The sequence below is a fragment of the Lepeophtheirus salmonis genome, chromosome 9 (assembly GCF_016086655.4).
Source record: "Lepeophtheirus salmonis chromosome 9, UVic_Lsal_1.4, whole genome shotgun sequence".
Taxonomy (NCBI): domain Eukaryota; kingdom Metazoa; phylum Arthropoda; class Copepoda; order Siphonostomatoida; family Caligidae; genus Lepeophtheirus; species Lepeophtheirus salmonis.
Genome location: NC_052139.2, coordinates 17,011,531 through 17,030,680, shown reverse-complemented (window position 1 = coordinate 17,030,680; position 19,150 = coordinate 17,011,531). Strand labels below are relative to the sequence as shown.

The window sequence follows — 19,150 nt, the reverse complement described above, 5'->3', positions numbered from 1 at the left end:
TGTAGATATTACATTTTATACTGTAAATAAATTATGATATATGTACATAATTGACCAATAAAAAAAAACAGAAACACTGCGCCTGCTAGACATGTACATTATACATGTCTACCATATTTTATTAATATAACCACATTATTATATTTTATATATAAAAATCTTTATATAATATACATCAGTGAACATTAAATACACCTTTGATGCCAATTGCACATACCTTAAATCAAAATATGCTCATTATATACATCATTTAGCACTGTATATAGTACATCTTCTGACTCATTTTCATATATTCAGACAGACAGAAAGACAAAATTTGCTCTTTCAATATAGAAAAATAATAATTAATATGGTTTTAAAAACTTTATTATTGATTATTTTTAGATCATTTTTCTGTAATTTGATTGAAATATCTATATGTCAATTCTGATCTGCGGAAATTACTTAGTTTGCATTAGGATAATACTAGTAAGAAAGACGTAAAATGACGACCTACAAACATAAAATATGATCATACATTAATTAGCTAAGAGACTGCCATGAAGCCACGTATAAAATCAAAGAATTTATCCTCTACTTCTTCCCTGATTTAAAATTAACTTGCCAATTGTTACTTAGAAAATCATATTTTTAGTATTGCATTATCCAAGATTGTTTTATAACTGAGGCTCTAATAGTCCTCTAGCCAATGGCACACACAAAATATCGTTTATTCAAAGGCCTTCACATACATCCATAAGTTATAAGTTATTTTTAAAGCGTAGGATACTTTTTTAGAAATGATACACAAAAATCTCGATGATATTGAAATATATATATCTATAGTAATAACTAATGCAGGCCTGGACTAGAAGACACAAATATTCTTATTTCAGTACTTTAAATTTGATGATTTAGTGGTACAAAGAATTAAATCATCCAAAAGATTCAATGCAAAAGCTAATTATGTAGTAATGTCCGGCGATATTACTCCTTATTAAGAGCATCAAAAAATATATTTTCCCCGTTATTTATGCTTATATAACAACATACTATTATCATGAAGGATATGCACAATTCCTAATTATAATGCTACACCTAATGTAACTACCCCCCCCTATTTTGACCATTTAAGCAGTTGTTTTTGCCTTTTATGAGTTGTCTGAACACCTTTTCGTGGAGCTTATCAACCATAGCTAATCCTTAAGTGATAAAAAAGTAATATTTATTGACTATGTCATATTGGAAAACCTAATGATCATACCCAAGTCTTTCAGTGAAGAAACTAATGGCATAAAAATTATTTCCAACGCTACTACCCCCGTTATTATGACCATTTAAATACTTGTATTTGCCATTTAATGGGTTGTGTATCATAATTCTTTTCTTGATAAGTTTAGCTAAAATAAAATCATATTTTATGATTAGATTTAAAAAAAAATGAATACTTACTGTTAAATGGTACAAAATTTAGAGTTCCACTTCGTCATTTGGTGTGAATGACTCTAAACATGCTGAAAATTATCTTAAGTTCACAGCTTACAATGGGGGTATTTCTATAAATAAAATCATTACCAACATCCTCCATTAATTAATGATGGTTCCTCGGGAAGGGATGAAATTACCTGTTTATTTCTCCATAAATTTTTTGAACGTAGGATGATTAGCAATGGATAAGGCTGTATTACATACAATACGCAGCTTTATGAGATCAAATTTAAAGTCTGACTTGATGTATTCATCGTTAACTTGATTTTATAGATGAATATCCCTACTTTTGATATGAAATGAGGATAATGCATGACGTGTAATTCTAGACAGGGTACTAAAGATACATTTATATCGACAAATCCGACAAGCTATCTGTTTCTCATCTGGTAAGTATTTTCCAAATTCTGGGGCCTCCATCTTCAGAAATCCAGACAGAAGGCGAAATTATTTTAAGCATTTTATTCAGTTCTCTATTGACTATCAGCATATAATATTATATTACAGACGTAGTTACATATTATTATACATTTGTATCATCTAGAAAAATACACATAAAAATTCGCTGAAATAGCCTATAAGTCACTGGTTATGGTTCTCATAAATTGGCTTAATACTTAAGAAGTATAAATTCATAGTTTTGGATAAACAATTTCGATAATTCCAGTCCTTTGGGTTTATTACGTAATACAGCGTGTTTCGTTCTATTTGGACAAGAAATAAGGTTAATGGACAGAGACGAAGACAATTGTTCTATTGCAATTTTAGATTGCTCCAACTTTACTGAGCTTTACAGTTTTCCTCGCACTTTCCAACGATTTGACTTTTGATTACCTGTCAGAATCCTCTCAGTGGGGTTTTTCTCCTCAGACAACCACATCTTCTTCTGACACATCCTGGATCATAAAGAAGTAGAAATAGCCTTTTTTTTAGCTAGTATTATGTAAATGCTTGTTCGTCAATCCCAGAGTCTCGTCAAATATGAATAATCCATCATGTCTAAGGATATTATAACTGATAATGGAGAATTAAGTGATTAGCACTTCTTCCATTGAAACCACTGTTGTGTTTGTCTATTTTTCTTAATATTAATAATAATTATTCCTTTTCCTGCTATTTTTTCCGTTGCCATTTTTTTCTAAAATCATCCATATACAACAATGAATATACGCAAGTGTTGAAACTTGAAAATTCAGATCCCCAAATATAGTCGAATACCGCACATCATCAAAAAAGATCGTATATCTCAATACCTGAATGGTAAATTCAGAGTTGGATAGATAATCAGTTACACAAATGCTTAAGCAAGGGTAACCAACATTTAAAATATTATGCCTTTAAGATCAATATAAGTCACCTGAATTTCTTCGAGTGCCTAAAACCTTCCTATAGAGTAGGGCCCACCAATACGCAAAGCAATTAACCAAATTAGATAATTACATAAAGTGTAGACTAAATTACTTTAGAGTAATTCAATATACATTTACATTTATTTAATAAATAAATTAATTGATGGAATTAATCCCTCAAAAAGGAATTTAAGTTAATATTGTTTTACAAAGTAATGAATTTGGAGCCGGGCTCTCTGTCTAAATTGGACTGGACGAAACTATAGAGCTGTAATTTACATATTCTTTCATAAAAAACCCTTAAAACAATTATAAAAAACAAAGTTGTATATTCAAATGTATTTGAATCTTATTAGAAAAATACACTTAAAAAATCCTTGAAAGGGCCTCACATTGAGTTGTGATGTCATGGTCGAGTTCTTGAAGTGACAACGTACTGCGGACTGTTTAGTAATCTTTGGATAAACAATAAAGTTAATGAAGAGACAAACAGCATCTCTCTTATCTTTCTAATCCGATTCCAACTAGTTCCAACTGTACTTTCCTCGCTTACGCCTCTCATTTCCTCGTACTGTCTATCGATACGACCTCTGCATATCTCCCCAAATCCTCTCAGTGGTTTTTCTCGCCGTAGCCGTCCAACACATTCTGGATACAACAAAGTAGCAATAACTTATTTTGTTTGATATTATGTTTTTTCGTCAATCCATAAATATTTCCAATATGAATAAACCATCATGTTGATATTAACTATTGTAACTGACGACGGAGAAGTGATTAAAACTTTTGTCTCCTTCCATCCAAATTGAAGTTGTGTTCGTTAATTTTTCTTATGTTTTTACATATTATTTTGGTGATGGGTAGTATATTAGCATAGAAGAATTGTAACATTGCAAAATTCAAATCACATTAGGCTAGGTAGATAGGCAATGTTATCAAAAAAGGATATTAAGTAGTTATTATTTGTAGTATTTATATTTTATTTTTTATATTGCGAATTATGGCAACAACAAACCTTACAAGGTTACTTGTTGTTGTTGGATATCAGCTTTTCAACGCAACCTCTCGGTAAACATCATAATTCATAACAAAGTGAACGTCAACAAACTGAATATTGCCGCAAATCAAATAAAAATTTTGTTTGTTCCATAATAAATTATAATTATTATACTTTTGAGCTCTGTACTGTGTCCAAGATGTCATCTTCCTCAGGGTCTTCGACCTTCCATTCCTGGTCACAAATAGTATCCTTTCTACGACATCCCTCAAATCCTGTAGTATTCTTTGACATCAATGTTGGCAATGCTCAAATTGGACGGATCGTTATGGAGCTTTTTGCAGATGTGTGTCCTAAGACGGCAGAGAATTTCAGAAAGTTTTGCACGGGGGAATATCAAAAGGACGGAGTTCCTCTTGGATATAAAGGTGCATCCTTCCATAGAGTTATAAAGGATTTCATGATACAGGTATTTTCTATTTGTATTTAGGAATTGAAGGCTTATTCACTCATTTTACTGTTTTATCATCACAATAGGGAGGGGATTTCGTTAATGGTGATGGGACAGGTTGTATGTCAGTCTTTGGTCCTACCTTCGCAGATGAGAATTTCATGCTCAAACACGATTCTCCAGGGCTTTTGTCCATGGCAAATTCAGGAAAGGATACGAATGGATGTCAGTTTTTTATCACATGTGCAAAGTGTGATTTCTTAGACGCTAAACACGTTGTCTTTGGACGAATTATTGATGGTCTTCTCATTATGAGAAAAATAGAAAATGTGCCTACTGGACCAAATAATAAACCAAAAATTGATGTAGTTATTTCACAATGTGGGCAGATGTGAAGTTGAACTCTGAGTAATAATAAATATTTGACTGCCTTCATTATTTATTTTTCTAACTACTATTTATAGAATGAACTTATTTCGTCCATTGAAATGAACTGACATTCACTGAGTTAATGTACTCCTTATTTTATTAAGCTTTATAATTTTAAATGAACTAGTATTCTAATCTGTTACTTGTCTATTATACTTTTTTAAGAGTAATGGATTTTGATTCGTTTCCTAGACATTAATCTAAGACTTGAGATTTTTCACGGGAGATGGGAAGAAATATCTAATATAGAATCATGTGTGTCCAAATGATCATACAATAGGGATTAAAATTTGATTATTTTCCACTCGTAACTACATTATGTACATGCCAAAATGGTTGTTTTTATGTCATGTTGTATTTATAAATAAATATGCATGATAAGTAGATTATATTCTAGTATAAATGGATTAAATAAATCATCAAAATTTAAAAGGTTTAATATATTATTTTAATTTGACTTAATATACTGTCGTCTCGAACACATTTGTTTTTGATTTAATAATTTTTATTGGTTTGAGCCAACCTTAAAGTAGAAAATAAATAATAATTGATCATTATTTTTGAGAATATTTTTTTATAAAAGGCTTATTTATAAGTAAGAAAGTGATTGGACTTCAATTTTTTGGGTAAAAACCACTTGAATTTCATATAATAATACATCTAAATGTCATATTTTTAAGTAGTTTTATTTGTCTTAATTTGATCAATTATAATTCATGTTATGGAATTTTACAGATGTAATTATTTAACCTCGAGTGATTTTTATCTCAAAAATTCTTATATGAAGTACATTAATACGTAGAGATTTAAATTGTCTGTATTTTTTACCTACCCACATTTTTTTGGAATTGGAAATCTGAAGAATGATTTTTTCTTTTCATTAAAAAAAACTTTATTATACAATAAATATCAAACACAACCAACAAGGAAAGTATAACTATATATTTCAGTTTTTAAAGATTGTAATATAAAAGTGCAAAAATAATAATCACTCAATATACACAAAATTCCTTATTTGGTTAGGTTTTGCGGTTTAAAATCAAATAATTAAGAGACTATTAAGAACAGACTATGTAAGTAGTAGGTTTATAGTTGAATTAATATAATATTAAAGTTTTTTAAAATGACAATACGCTTTTTTTAATTGGACTCTATTCCGTTGTTCCGATTGTTTATAATAGGTATCCATATTTCTCAGTGGTTGGATTCTGAATTGACTTATAACTTTCTTGAAATATTGATGAAGCTAAGTAATTGTAAGTTACTTAATACCTATATGAAGTTCGAGCAAGCAATTAAATTGACCAGTCACACCAATCATCTTAATACAACTCTTCAAATTAAGAAGCTCACAAATACCAGAATCTGATAACCTTCAGCAATGAATTTTACGTTTTTCCTTAAGATTATCAATCAAGACGTTCCGACTCATAAAATATATGGATATGAGGCTTATACAGAGTCAATGATGGGATAAACAGTAAAGGAAACGACAAAGGGAGTTTCCAAATGAACTTTTCATTTTAAAAGTTTTTGGAGTCATAGCCAAAGGATGAGAGTAAGGTTTGGAATGAATGGGATAAGAAAAATAACTTCGGAAGAGTCATTTAAATGGATATTTCATTTGTGACGAGGGAAACCATCTCGCCGGACCACCGGGTATAAATGTATTTAATAAAGAAAATCGATAAAATGGACAATCCAGATAGGTATCTTATTTGCTAGAAATTCGGAAGTTTTGAAATTAGAAAACATATACTCAGAAATTGGTAAAACATTTCCAGTTGAGATTGTGTTTTGTGTATAAATCAAAACATTTTTACCTTCGCCTCTCCATCATCAAATGGTATGTGATCCACAAAAAATTAGCATACATTATTAAATCTTCACGGAACTTCTAATCGTATGAGGAGTCATCTGTAAGAGAACAATTAATAAAATGTAAAATATACCCGAATTCAATTTTAGTAGGCGTGTATAACCTCCTTCTCAACTGTTATATCAATGTAGAGATGGGGAAGGCCCAGTAAAGGAATCATGCCGAAAGGCAGTGGCTACCATATCCTAGGACAACGCTGTCAAAGTGTGTGCATTCTTCAGGCTTAGGCTCGGGGCCATGGTTTTAACATTGCTATTAGAATACTAATTAGTTGGAAACTTTTCTGTTGCCCACCTAACACATGAAAGAAGAATTTATTATTTTTAGTGCCCCATTTGCTTACATTCACTGTCAAATAATGAGCATCTGCCCATGTTTCAGAATAATTGAACTGGTCAAGTTCATATGGTCGAGTTAAGGTAGAGTACTCGAAACTTTTATGTTCAAAAAGTGACTCCTCTGCCCCCCCCCCTATGGCATTGCCAAAAATAGGTCTCCTAAGCGTTTGTCTTTGCTTTATCAGCCCTTCAAATCATATTTAAAGAAGTAAAAAAAAAAATGCAAACCTTGATTTATTGAATTTTTTATAACTACATAAATATTTATCTATTGAAATATTCATGTTGTGGACAAAAGTGTCCACACGTGCAACCCCGTTCCTCCTCTGTTTATTCAATCTCCTTGATATATGAAGCAGCTGTGTCCATGATGCCCAAAAAATTTGTAGATAAAACAAGATTCATCAGACAAAATCTTCAAGAAAAAAAAAAAAAAAAAAAATCACTGGCGTATGTAAGCAATGATTTTTAACGATGTGATGTTATGCTACTTGGGTGTGAGTCTCCTAAGGTTAACAAAACTATTGATGGAGGTGATAGCCATCAACTTATCACTACTCTACCTGCAAGATATTATAAATAAAACAAAACAGATAATAAAAAAAAAGCATTACTCTTTTTATTGGGAATGAGTAATTTGAACGTGTTAAATGTAATTAAATTTCAATTCATTGAAATAAACAATAGTTTTTGACGATATAAATCATTATTATTATTCACTTATGACCTCTTTAGTATTTTGTCACGTTGAGGTTTTTGAAATAAACAATGCAAGAGTCCATTTTCTTTGTAGCTGTTTTCCTTAATTGTCTTAAAATATAATAAGGTTTTCGAGTATTGACCATTTGCTCCAGACCTGAAGAATTTTCCTCCTTCTAACTTTACCCTCTGATTTCAATAAATTTCATGATTTTATCCTTTGTGGCAATTATTTCATTCTAATAGATAAGCAATCCATCAAGTAACGTAAAACACAATTGTCACTCTCATTAAACAATGTGCAATTGGTCATTAGATCAGGTCTGAATCACGAATCAATCCGTAGAGATCTGGGCTTATATTTTGCTACAAAGTACAGATAAACTTCTAGGAGTCCTGTTGAATATCTTTTCAAATAAGTCAAAATTGCAAAAAATTTCGCAAAGTTTTAGATGTCATGAATATTTTTAAGTAAACATGATTTATCGATTATTATTTAATTTTTTTTTAAACTTTGATTCCAACCGCAAATAATTTATAAAAATTAGAAATATCAAGAAAAGTTATGGTCAAGAAACATTTACAAAAATATAAGTTAAAGTTTAAAATTTCTTCACCAGATAAATGTTTGCAAATGTAAAATATTCATATATCTAATCTTATAACATTAACATCCAAAATTAATAAAATACAACCATATAATATTACTAGTATATTTGCTTTTAAACCAACAACTACCTCCTTTTCTTGTATTTTTGTTTGTTTTTTCGTTTTCAAAAAAGTTTTAGTATTTTCTGCAAAGTCCGAAAAAAAATCATCCGATCTTATAATATCCGAGGCCCAATCCCAATTACATTAAATTGTCCTAGAGATCCTCAATTAGAACGCACTATATTATGCCACCGGCGAAATTAAAATAGTACGAAAATTCTCCGCAACCATAGGTTCTCCCACAGTTATTTTATTTGCTAGAAATATCTTCACATTTATTTGTGTAGTCCCTATCACTCCTATCTTTAGGAGTACTTTTTTTAATTTTTTGAAGAAACGCCAAATATAATTCTTGCTGTAATTATATTAACATTATTGTCCTCCAGACCCATGGTGTTTAAACGAATAAATGATCTCAAAGTATACCATTGTAGACATTCCGAAAAAGAGTGTCTAATAGTGTTGAGTAATTTACCACAATCTTTAGATGGAGTGCTGACAAACAAAATTATGTGGCTATTTGAAATGAAGCTGTGAATTGTATTCCATGAGCTATTTGGGAAGTCGAAGACATAGTCCTATGCATCCAATTACTAGATAGATTTAATTCCTTACTAATACATTTATCACACATTGACAACGCAGAGTCCTCTTCTGAATTAGAAAAAATCATTTTCGAATGCCCAGGAACGGGCAAATTGTGTCCAGGACATTGTGTAGCTTGACGGGTGTCATGAGAGGAAAAGTAAACATCCCTTAAATAAAACAAAGTGAATACCAATATCATGTATTGTTAGCTGATTGTTTATAAATGCCTCCATTCCAAAGACACTGTCCTGTAAATTCTTGAAATAAGGTTTATTTACATAATTTTTATGGATGATATCCATGGTCTATCCACAATCGTACGTGGGAGTCGCTCCCTAAAGTATCCCTTATTTTGCAGCTAGTGAAGGGGAAAAGTCTTCGATATATCCATTTATAGGATCAGCTCCAAGTATAATATATTCATAGTATGGACTTGATGTTATCACGAATCTCCACTCAAAGCTTGAATTCTTAGTTATATGAAACAAAACTTTTAGAAATCATTTTTTTGATTATTGTCACAAAAGATTTGAGCCCATCAACTAATCGATTTGTTGGTTTATTTAACAATGAAATGTAATTTCGATGAAAAAGATTCTCCACACAAAATGTTTCCTCGAATATGAAACCCTCCACCAATAATGATAAAGAGAGGACCTTATCCAATGCATATGGGGGGGGGGGGGAAAAGAATTCATCTTTTAGTTATACAGGGTTACCGAAATAAATGCAGACAAAACTCAAAAGTGTCTTTCTAAAATTAAAGAATAGATAGAGATGTAAGCAATAAAACAAGAATTATTTTTTTGACATTTATGTATTGTTTTATGAAATGTGACAACCCTCACCGGCAATCACATTATCAATCCTGGCCCCAAAGCTCTTGCATGCATTTTCCACATCTACAGCCCAGATCATCGTCCATTCCTTCTTCATGGTTTCTTTCAGACTATCCACACTGTTATGGTGCTTTGAGCAGACCTCCTCTCCAACTTTCAAATTACAGCCGGGAGACTTGGAGGGCCAGTAATCGTAAGAGTTAATCCTAACGAAATCTTGGCAGCTCTTGAACATGTAGCAGTGGGCAGAGTCCTGTTGCCAGACGTAGAGCTAAGGGACGTTGCCTGTACTCACGGAAGCACCTTGGACCTCAAGCACTCCACATAAATATTATACCTTTTCTCCCTTCTTGAAGAAGAATGGTGGCATGACCTTCCCTTTGCTGGCGATGACGCCCAAGACCATGATGGAGCTGGAGCTCTTGGACTTTTAAACAAAGGGGACATTATCCTTGGACGTGTAGAACCATCTGTAATTTTGAGGATTCCTTTTGTGTTCAATAGTGAATATTTTCTCATCTGAGAATATGATATGTGACCTGCATTGGACGTCTTGAGCCAAGAGACCAGAGTCTTTCAGTGGGCCAACTTGACCTCCTTCTGACGAACAGACAGCTTGTATGAGGTCATACCAAGCTCCCTCAATGCCTTTTGGATGATGCTACAGTCACACCCTTCCTCCTGTCCAGTGTTGTCTGATTCAATTATTGATGAGCGGTCAAGGTCCTCTTCAGGCCTGCCACAACCTAGGAGTGCCTTAAATATCACTTCTGGCATTATTTGGGATCTTTCCTCTTTTTTCTCATTTTTGAACCTGGTGTAGATATCGTAGACAGTGCTTCTGATGTATCCTGTAAGCTTGATGATAGATACTGCTCCATGGCCTACAGGAGCGAGTTCGATGATAGTGGATCTTTTGGTTTGCCATCTTTCTCATACGAGAGATACCAAGCCATGCAGGAAGAGGATGAAGATCTTAGTAATCTTAAATTTATGTAATGTACAAAAATGAAACAAATTATTGATAATAACAAAAAAAAATTAAGTAGGACTTAAGATCAATGTTGGCTGTAGTAGCATATATACCCCATTGTATGGTGGTGTTCTTTGCTGTTTGTGTGTATAGTTTTGTAATGTATCCTTATCTCTATTATTTTAAAAAGTATGTATGTAAATAGCAATACATCCTTAACTAACTCAATCTGTTTCTCGGCTGTGTACCCATTTGCCAAAAAATGATATAAATTTTGCATCTTTTGACAATAGGTTTACCATTCTAGAGTCATTGCTTTATTTAAAATCAAATGGCATACAAGCAATTGGCACTTTAAGAGGAAATCACTTGAAACGCTGTTTATAGCGAAAATCGATAATGTCTTTCTATAAATTTTGAGAGAAATGAAAAAAACAACCCTTAAATTAGTGAAATTAGTATGATGTTCATTGATTGGGATATTTCAAAATCAGCTAAAATGGAGACAGGAGATTCTGAAATCATTTCCTTTAACTTTTGATAAATTTTTATGTATATTTCGTCTGTTTTACTTGGTAGGAGTCCAAATATTCTTGGGATGTAAATGTTTTGAACAATTGCGTGAATTGTAACAACTTGAGGGCTTAGAACTATTTTTTTTTCAATGTAACACTTAGAGGGGTCTCCTATTTTTTTGATGTATATTTGATGCTTTGGCAGTGGTTTTTTCAACCCTCATCCCAAACTTAGAACTACCCCTTCAGGTGATTTTTAACCCCCCAATCCCGACCAAATTCATGGGCTTTGAACTAGTTAGAGATGTTAGAGGGATTCCTTGGATGTATTGCATTAATTCGCGGTGTTTTTTAACATTCCTACACTACCCCCAGGACATTGGCCAATACGGGGGTGGAGAGTATTCAACCATATTTTAAGAGGTCCTAAGCTATTTATTCCCCCCCCCCCACACACACATTACCAATGCATTTATTAGAAGATTGGATTAAATTTCAAACTACAATGAAATTGTATTGCAATAATATTTATAATGTGTTATTATTCATCATGAAGTTTAGTCAAAATACAGGCAATTTCCCAAACTGGCATTTTCCTACATGACAATTTTGTACTGGTTATTTTTCCCCAGGTAGTTTTCTGCCCACGCTTAAAAACCACGAGTGATTCTCTAGTGGGCAGTTACAATGTTTACTTGACATTGATAAAATTTCTTATGTGTTTTTGTAAATAATTGAATTCAGTATTTTTTGTCTATTTATAATAATTATATTTATTTGCGCCCAATCCACGTTGTGCTTACGAACCCTATATATCTTCATTTGCATTGAAAAAGAGGCAATAATGTGTTTATGTTATTATATGATATCATAATTTTAAGAAAGGAAAAACCCAGGATGTTGTATTACATAGGTTGTGCGTGCCTGTTTAAAAAATCTTGTTTATTTATTTCCCATCCACATAAATTTATATGTGTGCCTGACTGGTGTTCGTATGTATATTCGATTATTCAACTTCATGCATACTAAATAGGTTGTAAAAAACATGGGAAATTTTTATTAAATTTTTGATTGTGGTTAACTTAAATTTCTACTTTTGTAATTTGTATGAATAGTTAATATTTGCATAAAATCCTGATTTGCTGTTATCTACTCTGATTATATATAGTTAAATTAACTTTAGGTGTATAAATTTTAGACTAAATTAATTTAGGATTGCAAATTAGATCGTACATCTCTAATTAAAATGTACAAATTTTAAAGATGGAACCCCTTTTTGGCTGCTATTGACTCTAATTATATATATATGGTTAAATTAACTTTTGATGAATAGATTTTTGACTAAAGTAATTTAGGATTGCAAATTATATTTTTGTGCTATTTTGTCATAGATCCCCTTATTAGTTGTTAAATTAAATTTGGATATTTAGGTTAAATATCTAAAATATAGTTTGCAAAAAATCATTTTTGGTTGCTATTGAATCTGATTGCATATAGTTGAATTAACATTTGATTAATACATTTTTAATAAATAAATTTAGGATTGTAAATTATTTTCTTTTGCAAATTGTCATGGAGCCCCTTATTAGCTGCTAGTCTTTAACATAATAAAAATAGATTTCAAAGTAATTATCATGCTAATAGAACTGAATATGGTCACTTGACTATATTCAAAATCACAAAGTAAAAAATACATATATATCGTTTTTGTCTTGTGATTTTGACTATTTTATTTCTATTTATTATATATTTTAGTGAATATTTTAATAGTAGTAGGAAAATTTTATTTTTTAATTTCATTTCCGCCAATAAATTGTATAACAAACCAATAATAGTTTATTATTGATTTGCGCCCCAATAAGTTGGACAAGATTACTCAAAACCTGTAAACATCAGAACCACTCTATACCATCCACAAGATAATAAATTAATTGAGAGGGAGCACCGTGCTCGGAAAGAGTTTATACATGATAAGATTCTCGAATCAGGTAAAACTTGGGTGGGTGTTCTTACAAAAGTATTATCAGAATAAAATATGGTGAAAACTTATCTCCTGCGGAGTTATTTTTTAGTTCACTGATCTGGTCTCCAGGAATAATTTTGAAATGGGACAAAAATGTGAAGACAAACACACTTATCACAATTTTTAAATTGAATGACTGATTTTAGAAAAATGTCAATAATTTTGAAATTTTTTTAACAAAATATGTTCACTCAATTTGGCCGCCCTCAGCAGCAATCACAGCCTCTACTCGGAAAGTTATGTATAAGTTGATGATGAACTTCTGGGACAAGTTATTCCACTCCTTCATAATGGCGGCCTTCAGAGAGTCCATGTTTTGAGTGAGATCACCGGTTGTTCTCCCTCTCCAAAGTTCCCCTCACAGCAAAGTTCAACGGGTCAAAATGTTGCAAAGATTATGGCCACATGTCCTTGGGCTAAAAATCAGCCATGTTGTCGGTGTAGAACTTCTGGCATTTGACAAATGTGTGTAAGGGTTCACCATCTTGGGTCAAAACATAGTTGTCCTCTGTGTATGTGGCATAGAGCCATAGCAGTATGGCGAACAGCAGAACCTTGTAGTAGGCCTCCTGGCCGATTTTCTCCCTAGCCTTTACAAAGATGGGAGAGATCTTCTTGCCGTCAGACACCACGACTCCCAGGACTAATTTTTGGACCAGATGTTTTGTACAGAACACCCTGTTGACCTCTTCTGGTGATTCCCCGAGCCAACTGTCGTTTTGATAGTTGTAGACCTGGTCCACAGTGAAAATCTTCTCGTCAGAGAAAATGTTTACTGTGGATCCGTTTGTCTTGATCCACACACAAACTTCCTTGCACCTCTGTCGTTTCCTTTCGTTTAGACTGTCCTTCAACAGGTGGCGTGGGATCCTTGTGTAAGAGGACAATCACAAGTACATCATCACACCCCTTCTGATTGTCCTTTCGTCCACGTCAAACACATTAGAGAGGCAATACATGGATTTTGTGGGGTCCTCCTTGATCTTCTTCTTCAGGTACCCCAGAAACTCAGAATCCATTTTCAAGTTGTGTCCCCGCTTTTTTCTTTCCTTGAAAGGTGTTTTTCATCCTTTTTCATCTTGACCACCTTGAAATGAGGCTCCTGGAGCACTTCACAAAGTCTATAATCTCTGCCACCTCAATTTTGGCATCTAGTTGGTCTAAGATCCTCTGCATTTTTGCTTCGTGATCACCCATTATGAAATTTTTTAGAAATGTTTATTTTTGTTTACTTGGGCAGAAAAGACAGGAGATTTGGAATATGATGAAGAGCATGACAAACCTTCTCTGTTTTAATTACATAATTAGCGTTTATTACCAGTCCATATTTTTCTTCCGAACCCTGTTCATACCAAGCAATATACATTTTTGAAATCAGTGGATATAGGTCTACAACTTCAACCAAATAACTGTTGTATTATTCAGCCAATTTTTGATATTGGAAGGGATACAATTTACGTTGCTTTTTAAATGATAAATTTCGATTAGGCTCTCAGATCTGTTAGGTCAAAGTAATATAGGCTAAATTATGAAAAGATAATTAAATATTTAGGATATTCAACTTTGATAAAAGGATATGATGTCATTTTTTATTTTAAAATTTTAAGCCTTTCAAGTTTGGACTAAAAAGTGTAAATATCTTGGTTTTTATTAAATTTTGGAGGTGATAAATATAATAATATATATGTGTCTTAAGGGTTCTCTTTGATTCCCCACATTTCGAATATTTCATACCTATTCCTTTCTATATTTACAATTTTCCTTTTACCATCACATATTGCTAATTTTGTCTCGAATACAGGATTCCATTTTCCCACTGGTAAGATAAATGTTTTTTTTTTTTTCATTCATTTTTTGTTTTAAACTTTAAAAAAAAAAAAGATATTATTACCTCAATTTTCTTTATGAGTTGAACTTCCGTACAGGCTTCTACATATAAAGTGACATCATTTACATATAGATCAAATACGCATTTTTGATGTTCGAATAAAATACCAAATCCACTATATTTCCTCTTAATTGATAATAATAACTGCTCTATATGCAAATTCTTAGTCTCAGGCAATAGAATGAATAAAAGTCGTACTGAATTTTTTTCAGAAGTTTCAAGGAAATACAGGATCGAGTGTCAATCCAAACTAAGACCTACATTTTATCTTAGGCTCCTGGAATCCTTAAGAAGATCTTTAGGCGGAGGATATTAAATTAAAAGAACGGTGGAAATCTTGGCTACAAAATAAAATAGCCTTGGTATTCATGAAGTTAATTTGGAAGAAGTTCTCACCCTTGTCAACAAAATAATTTATTTTTGGAAAAGAGTTTACTAATATAACAATTTAGGATTAAAATTTTAATTTGATGTAAGGCTACAACAAATCAGCAACTAAAGGAAAAAGTTACTTAAGACGAAAACAAATACCTTAATGGAATGTTTTATAAGAATGATGTCGAAACCATGATAAGGACTATATCCCATATACGTGGTGGAGTAGCCCAACTACTATTGAGAAAAACGCATAGTAAGACAAATTATTTTAACAGTTCATATTTTAAATTAGAAGAATTGCTAAACGATGGTCAAATAAGATTTCAACTTCTTCATTCTTCAAAATATTATTTAATGCTATGCCCGTGGCACGTTGAGATGGTCCTCCTTAACTTCGATGCAGCTATAAATAGACTCTGGGAACTACATCGTAAGCGTTTGGGCATCCCTCCGAGTTGGAAAAGAAGAACTGTCTTCTCTGGAGGGGGATAAATGATGATAAAAAGTTTACCTTGTCGTTACAAATCTCCAGAGATTGTATTAAATATGCTGAACCTTGCAAGGACTGTGGAAAGCTATATTATAACACACTTCACGAGTTTGTGGACTGTCCTGCCATCTAGATCCATTTAATAGATTTACAAATGGGTAAGAAAATTATGTTAAAGGTATCGTTCTTCAAATCCAAACATCTACAGAGTGCAATGAAATACAATTCAGGGTACGTTTGTAATTTTCTCTGGCTTCCTCCCATCCCTTCCAAATCTGTTTTTATAAACATACAAACACTAATGGGAGTTGGCCGTGTACATATGTTACTCTAACACCTAGTTGTTTTTGATACTTCTTAAAACAACATACTTCAGTCTTCTTTTTGTATTTGTGGAGATTAAATGATGAAACAGACAACGCATTTTTGGGTCAAGGGGGCGGGTGCACTACTTGATTCAATCAAAAAATCAGAAATCCTGTCTTGCGAAGACAAACTGACGATGATTTCCGGGAATATTCGTTATTTGGAAGCGGCCAAGACCTTTTGAGCTGTTTTGTTGCAGAAAATCAAGTAAAATGAGAAGAATCCTGGCCGATCAATGAGTGCTGACAATATCAACATAACATCCCATTGAACTATCCATTATGTCCTTAATGAAGACTTACGATACCTCAACTATGCAAGTAGTAAAGGACAGCTTCTGTCATTCTCCAACAGGGGGAAAAGGGTGATCCAAACCAAAGCTTTAGTCAAGATAAAACATAATCCTCCACACTCAACGTCCTGGAGCTCTGAACATCCCTTTGTCAACGTTCTTAGCATCCTGGATATTAAGCAGGATTCTCATATTGACAACAATTGGAGTAGTAATGCCCTTTTGTGTTAATTGTACGTCAATCAACTCGGATCATAACACCCTTGGCCTTCTGTTCACTCATCTGGGGACGATTCAAGGCAAGTACTAAATCAAAACAAGGCTTATTTACGATAAAATTACATGATAAAAAATAAAAATAAAACACATGCAACATCTTATACAATCATGAGTGAAATCAATTTTCAATAAATTGTATCACCGATTTTGTATTTATAAATATAAAGTCATAATTGTAGTAGTAATATTAAAGAAATTAATTATCTTTTTTCATCCAATTAGCATCAAAGGTTTGAAATGAATAAGACTCCTCTACTTGTGGAGAAACCAAATATTTTTGATGAATACAATTTATCTTTGGATCATTATAATGAACAAAAGCTGTAGTAAATATAGGAGGGCCAGCAGTATTTAATACATCAGGTGCATATTTTCTATACGTTTTGAATCTGACAAAATCTAACATAAATTTCAAAAATAGAGATCCTTTAGGGAATCCAAAACAAGAACCATTTAGATTGTTATAATATCCAATCGTATAAGCTACGAAGCTCTTACTAAATATATCCAGAGGAAATGGTTTTAGTGCTATGGTGTCTATATCAGTATAAATGCCTCCAAGGTTAAAAACAATTTCATATCGTAATATATCTGCGAGAACTCCTTTTCTTCCTAATTTTTTTGCATCATAAATAAGCTCTGGAACGTTCATCTGAAGATGTTCTACGTTTTTTGTTCTGAGTCTGGAAAAAACAAAAAGTGTAAAAAAGATATAACAATTAATACAATTATAGTTGGTGATGTAAGTCTTGTGTATTTTTTAGCTGGATTTCTATTTTAGAAATTAAAATCTGAAGAATAGATGTTCTTTTTCCTCAGCTGTTGTAATTTTTATTTAATTTCCCAGTGATTTTTTTCCTACTTGATTCAATTATATTCAAAACCTAACTGAACATACGTCGAGAGTAGTCTTGATTACTTATCATAGAATTAGAATTATAGTCCTAGTTTGACTCAAAGTAGAATTGAGGATTGAAATCTAATCTGCTCTCCTCCAAAATATTCTTTAAATTATCAGGGTTACCATATTGATTTTTGATTTTTTTTTTCTCACATGCCAAAATTACTCACGATTTTCATCACTAAATATAATAAACCTTTTCCAATTAATGAAGGAAATCAATGTTGTATTTTGAAGGGAGTTTTGATCCAACCATAAATAAACACTAAAATCTGGATTAATTTTATGCATCAATAATGAGTGAGCTGTTGCTTATTTTGATGTCTACATAAATATGATAAATGTATTGGAGTTCACTTACTTCAGACCATACCCAAATCATATGGATTATTGGAGGTATATTATAAGTCTTCTCTGGATAGGTTTTGATATCTTTAATCGGTAGTTCATTTGTTAAGGAGCCTTTGATGAGTATATTTTGCAACTGGACAATGTTTTTCAATGTTCCATTCATATCCATGTGATTATTTCTTGGTGGAATGAATCTGTGATTAAAGTATTTGTATGAATTGATATGTTATTATACTACAATTTCTGTAAATGATCATGTATGTGTGATATGCACGAAGAAATTCTATAACCCTCAATTCGTGTCAAATGTGCTTAAAAGCTTATCATTCATCCGTCCTATGTTCAAATGTGGACGAAAATGGTGAAATTATATGTCATCTCTGCGATCGAAAATATTGTATACTTTATAAATTTGAAGTAAAGGTCTTTTTGTAGAAAAAATAAAGAAATTTCAACAAACGCTTCAAGCATTGACGGTGATAAAGTCATTGTACCAATTGATTTAGTTGACCGTGGTAGTGTCTAATTTAGTAATATTAAAGCTTTTATAATGGAGGAAGACGTCAATGGTACCTAGAAATTAGGCACAAAAACGGTGTACTTAAATCTCCCTATACCAGAAATCAATTTACTAGCTCAAGACGTTTGATTTGTACAATTTGCACCTCTTGAAAAGGAAGAACTTTGATTTTTACGATAAAAAATTCATTTTTGCCAATACTTGGTATATACTTCTTTATAATTTAAGTATCACAAATAAATAATCAAGTATAACATTACAGTTAAAAACACAAGTATTATAAAATAACTTTTTCGGGGTATGAACATCTCTCTGGATTTAATAATCAACTAAAACTGAACAATACTACACCTCATCAATACAGCTTAAATAGTAATAAAATCAAGATCGAAAAAATACCTGCAAATACTTATTTATTATTTTATTT

The 19,150-nt window shown here is 32.1% G+C and overlaps 1 protein-coding gene and 1 long non-coding RNA gene across 3 annotated transcripts; one reads left to right on the top strand and one right to left on the bottom strand.

Moving 5' to 3' along the window:
- Positions 1 to 3,861: 3,861 nt before the first annotated feature.
- Positions 3,862 to 4,771, top strand: LOC121124330 (peptidyl-prolyl cis-trans isomerase H). Its single transcript, XM_040719482.2, has 2 exons — positions 3,862 to 4,282; positions 4,351 to 4,771. Exons 1-2 carry the CDS (start codon positions 4,013 to 4,015, stop codon positions 4,657 to 4,659), a joined length of 579 nt encoding a protein of 192 aa, XP_040575416.1. The 5' UTR covers positions 3,862 to 4,012; the 3' UTR covers positions 4,660 to 4,771.
- Positions 4,772 to 5,620: 849 nt separating this feature from the next.
- Positions 5,621 to 7,465, bottom strand: LOC121124675 (uncharacterized). 2 transcript variants are annotated; one of them, XR_005866375.2, is made up of 3 exons: positions 7,139 to 7,446; positions 6,676 to 6,866; positions 5,621 to 6,610 (listed from the first exon to the last, which is right to left on the bottom strand). It is a non-coding gene; the product is annotated as an uncharacterized lncRNA (long non-coding RNA). The 2 variants fall into 2 exon arrangements; XR_011781720.1 differs by having other exon boundaries at positions 6,676 to 7,465.
- Positions 7,466 to 19,150: the final 11,685 nt, after the last annotated feature.

Coding starts and splice junctions, on each gene's coding strand:
- LOC121124330 (XM_040719482.2), top strand. CDS start 4,013: ATGTCATCTTCCTCAGGGTCTTCGACCTTCCATTCCTGGTCACAAATA. Junction 4,283..4,350: donor TAAAGGATTTCATGATACAG/GTATTTTCTATT, acceptor TCATCACAATAG/GGAGGGGATTTCGTTAATGG.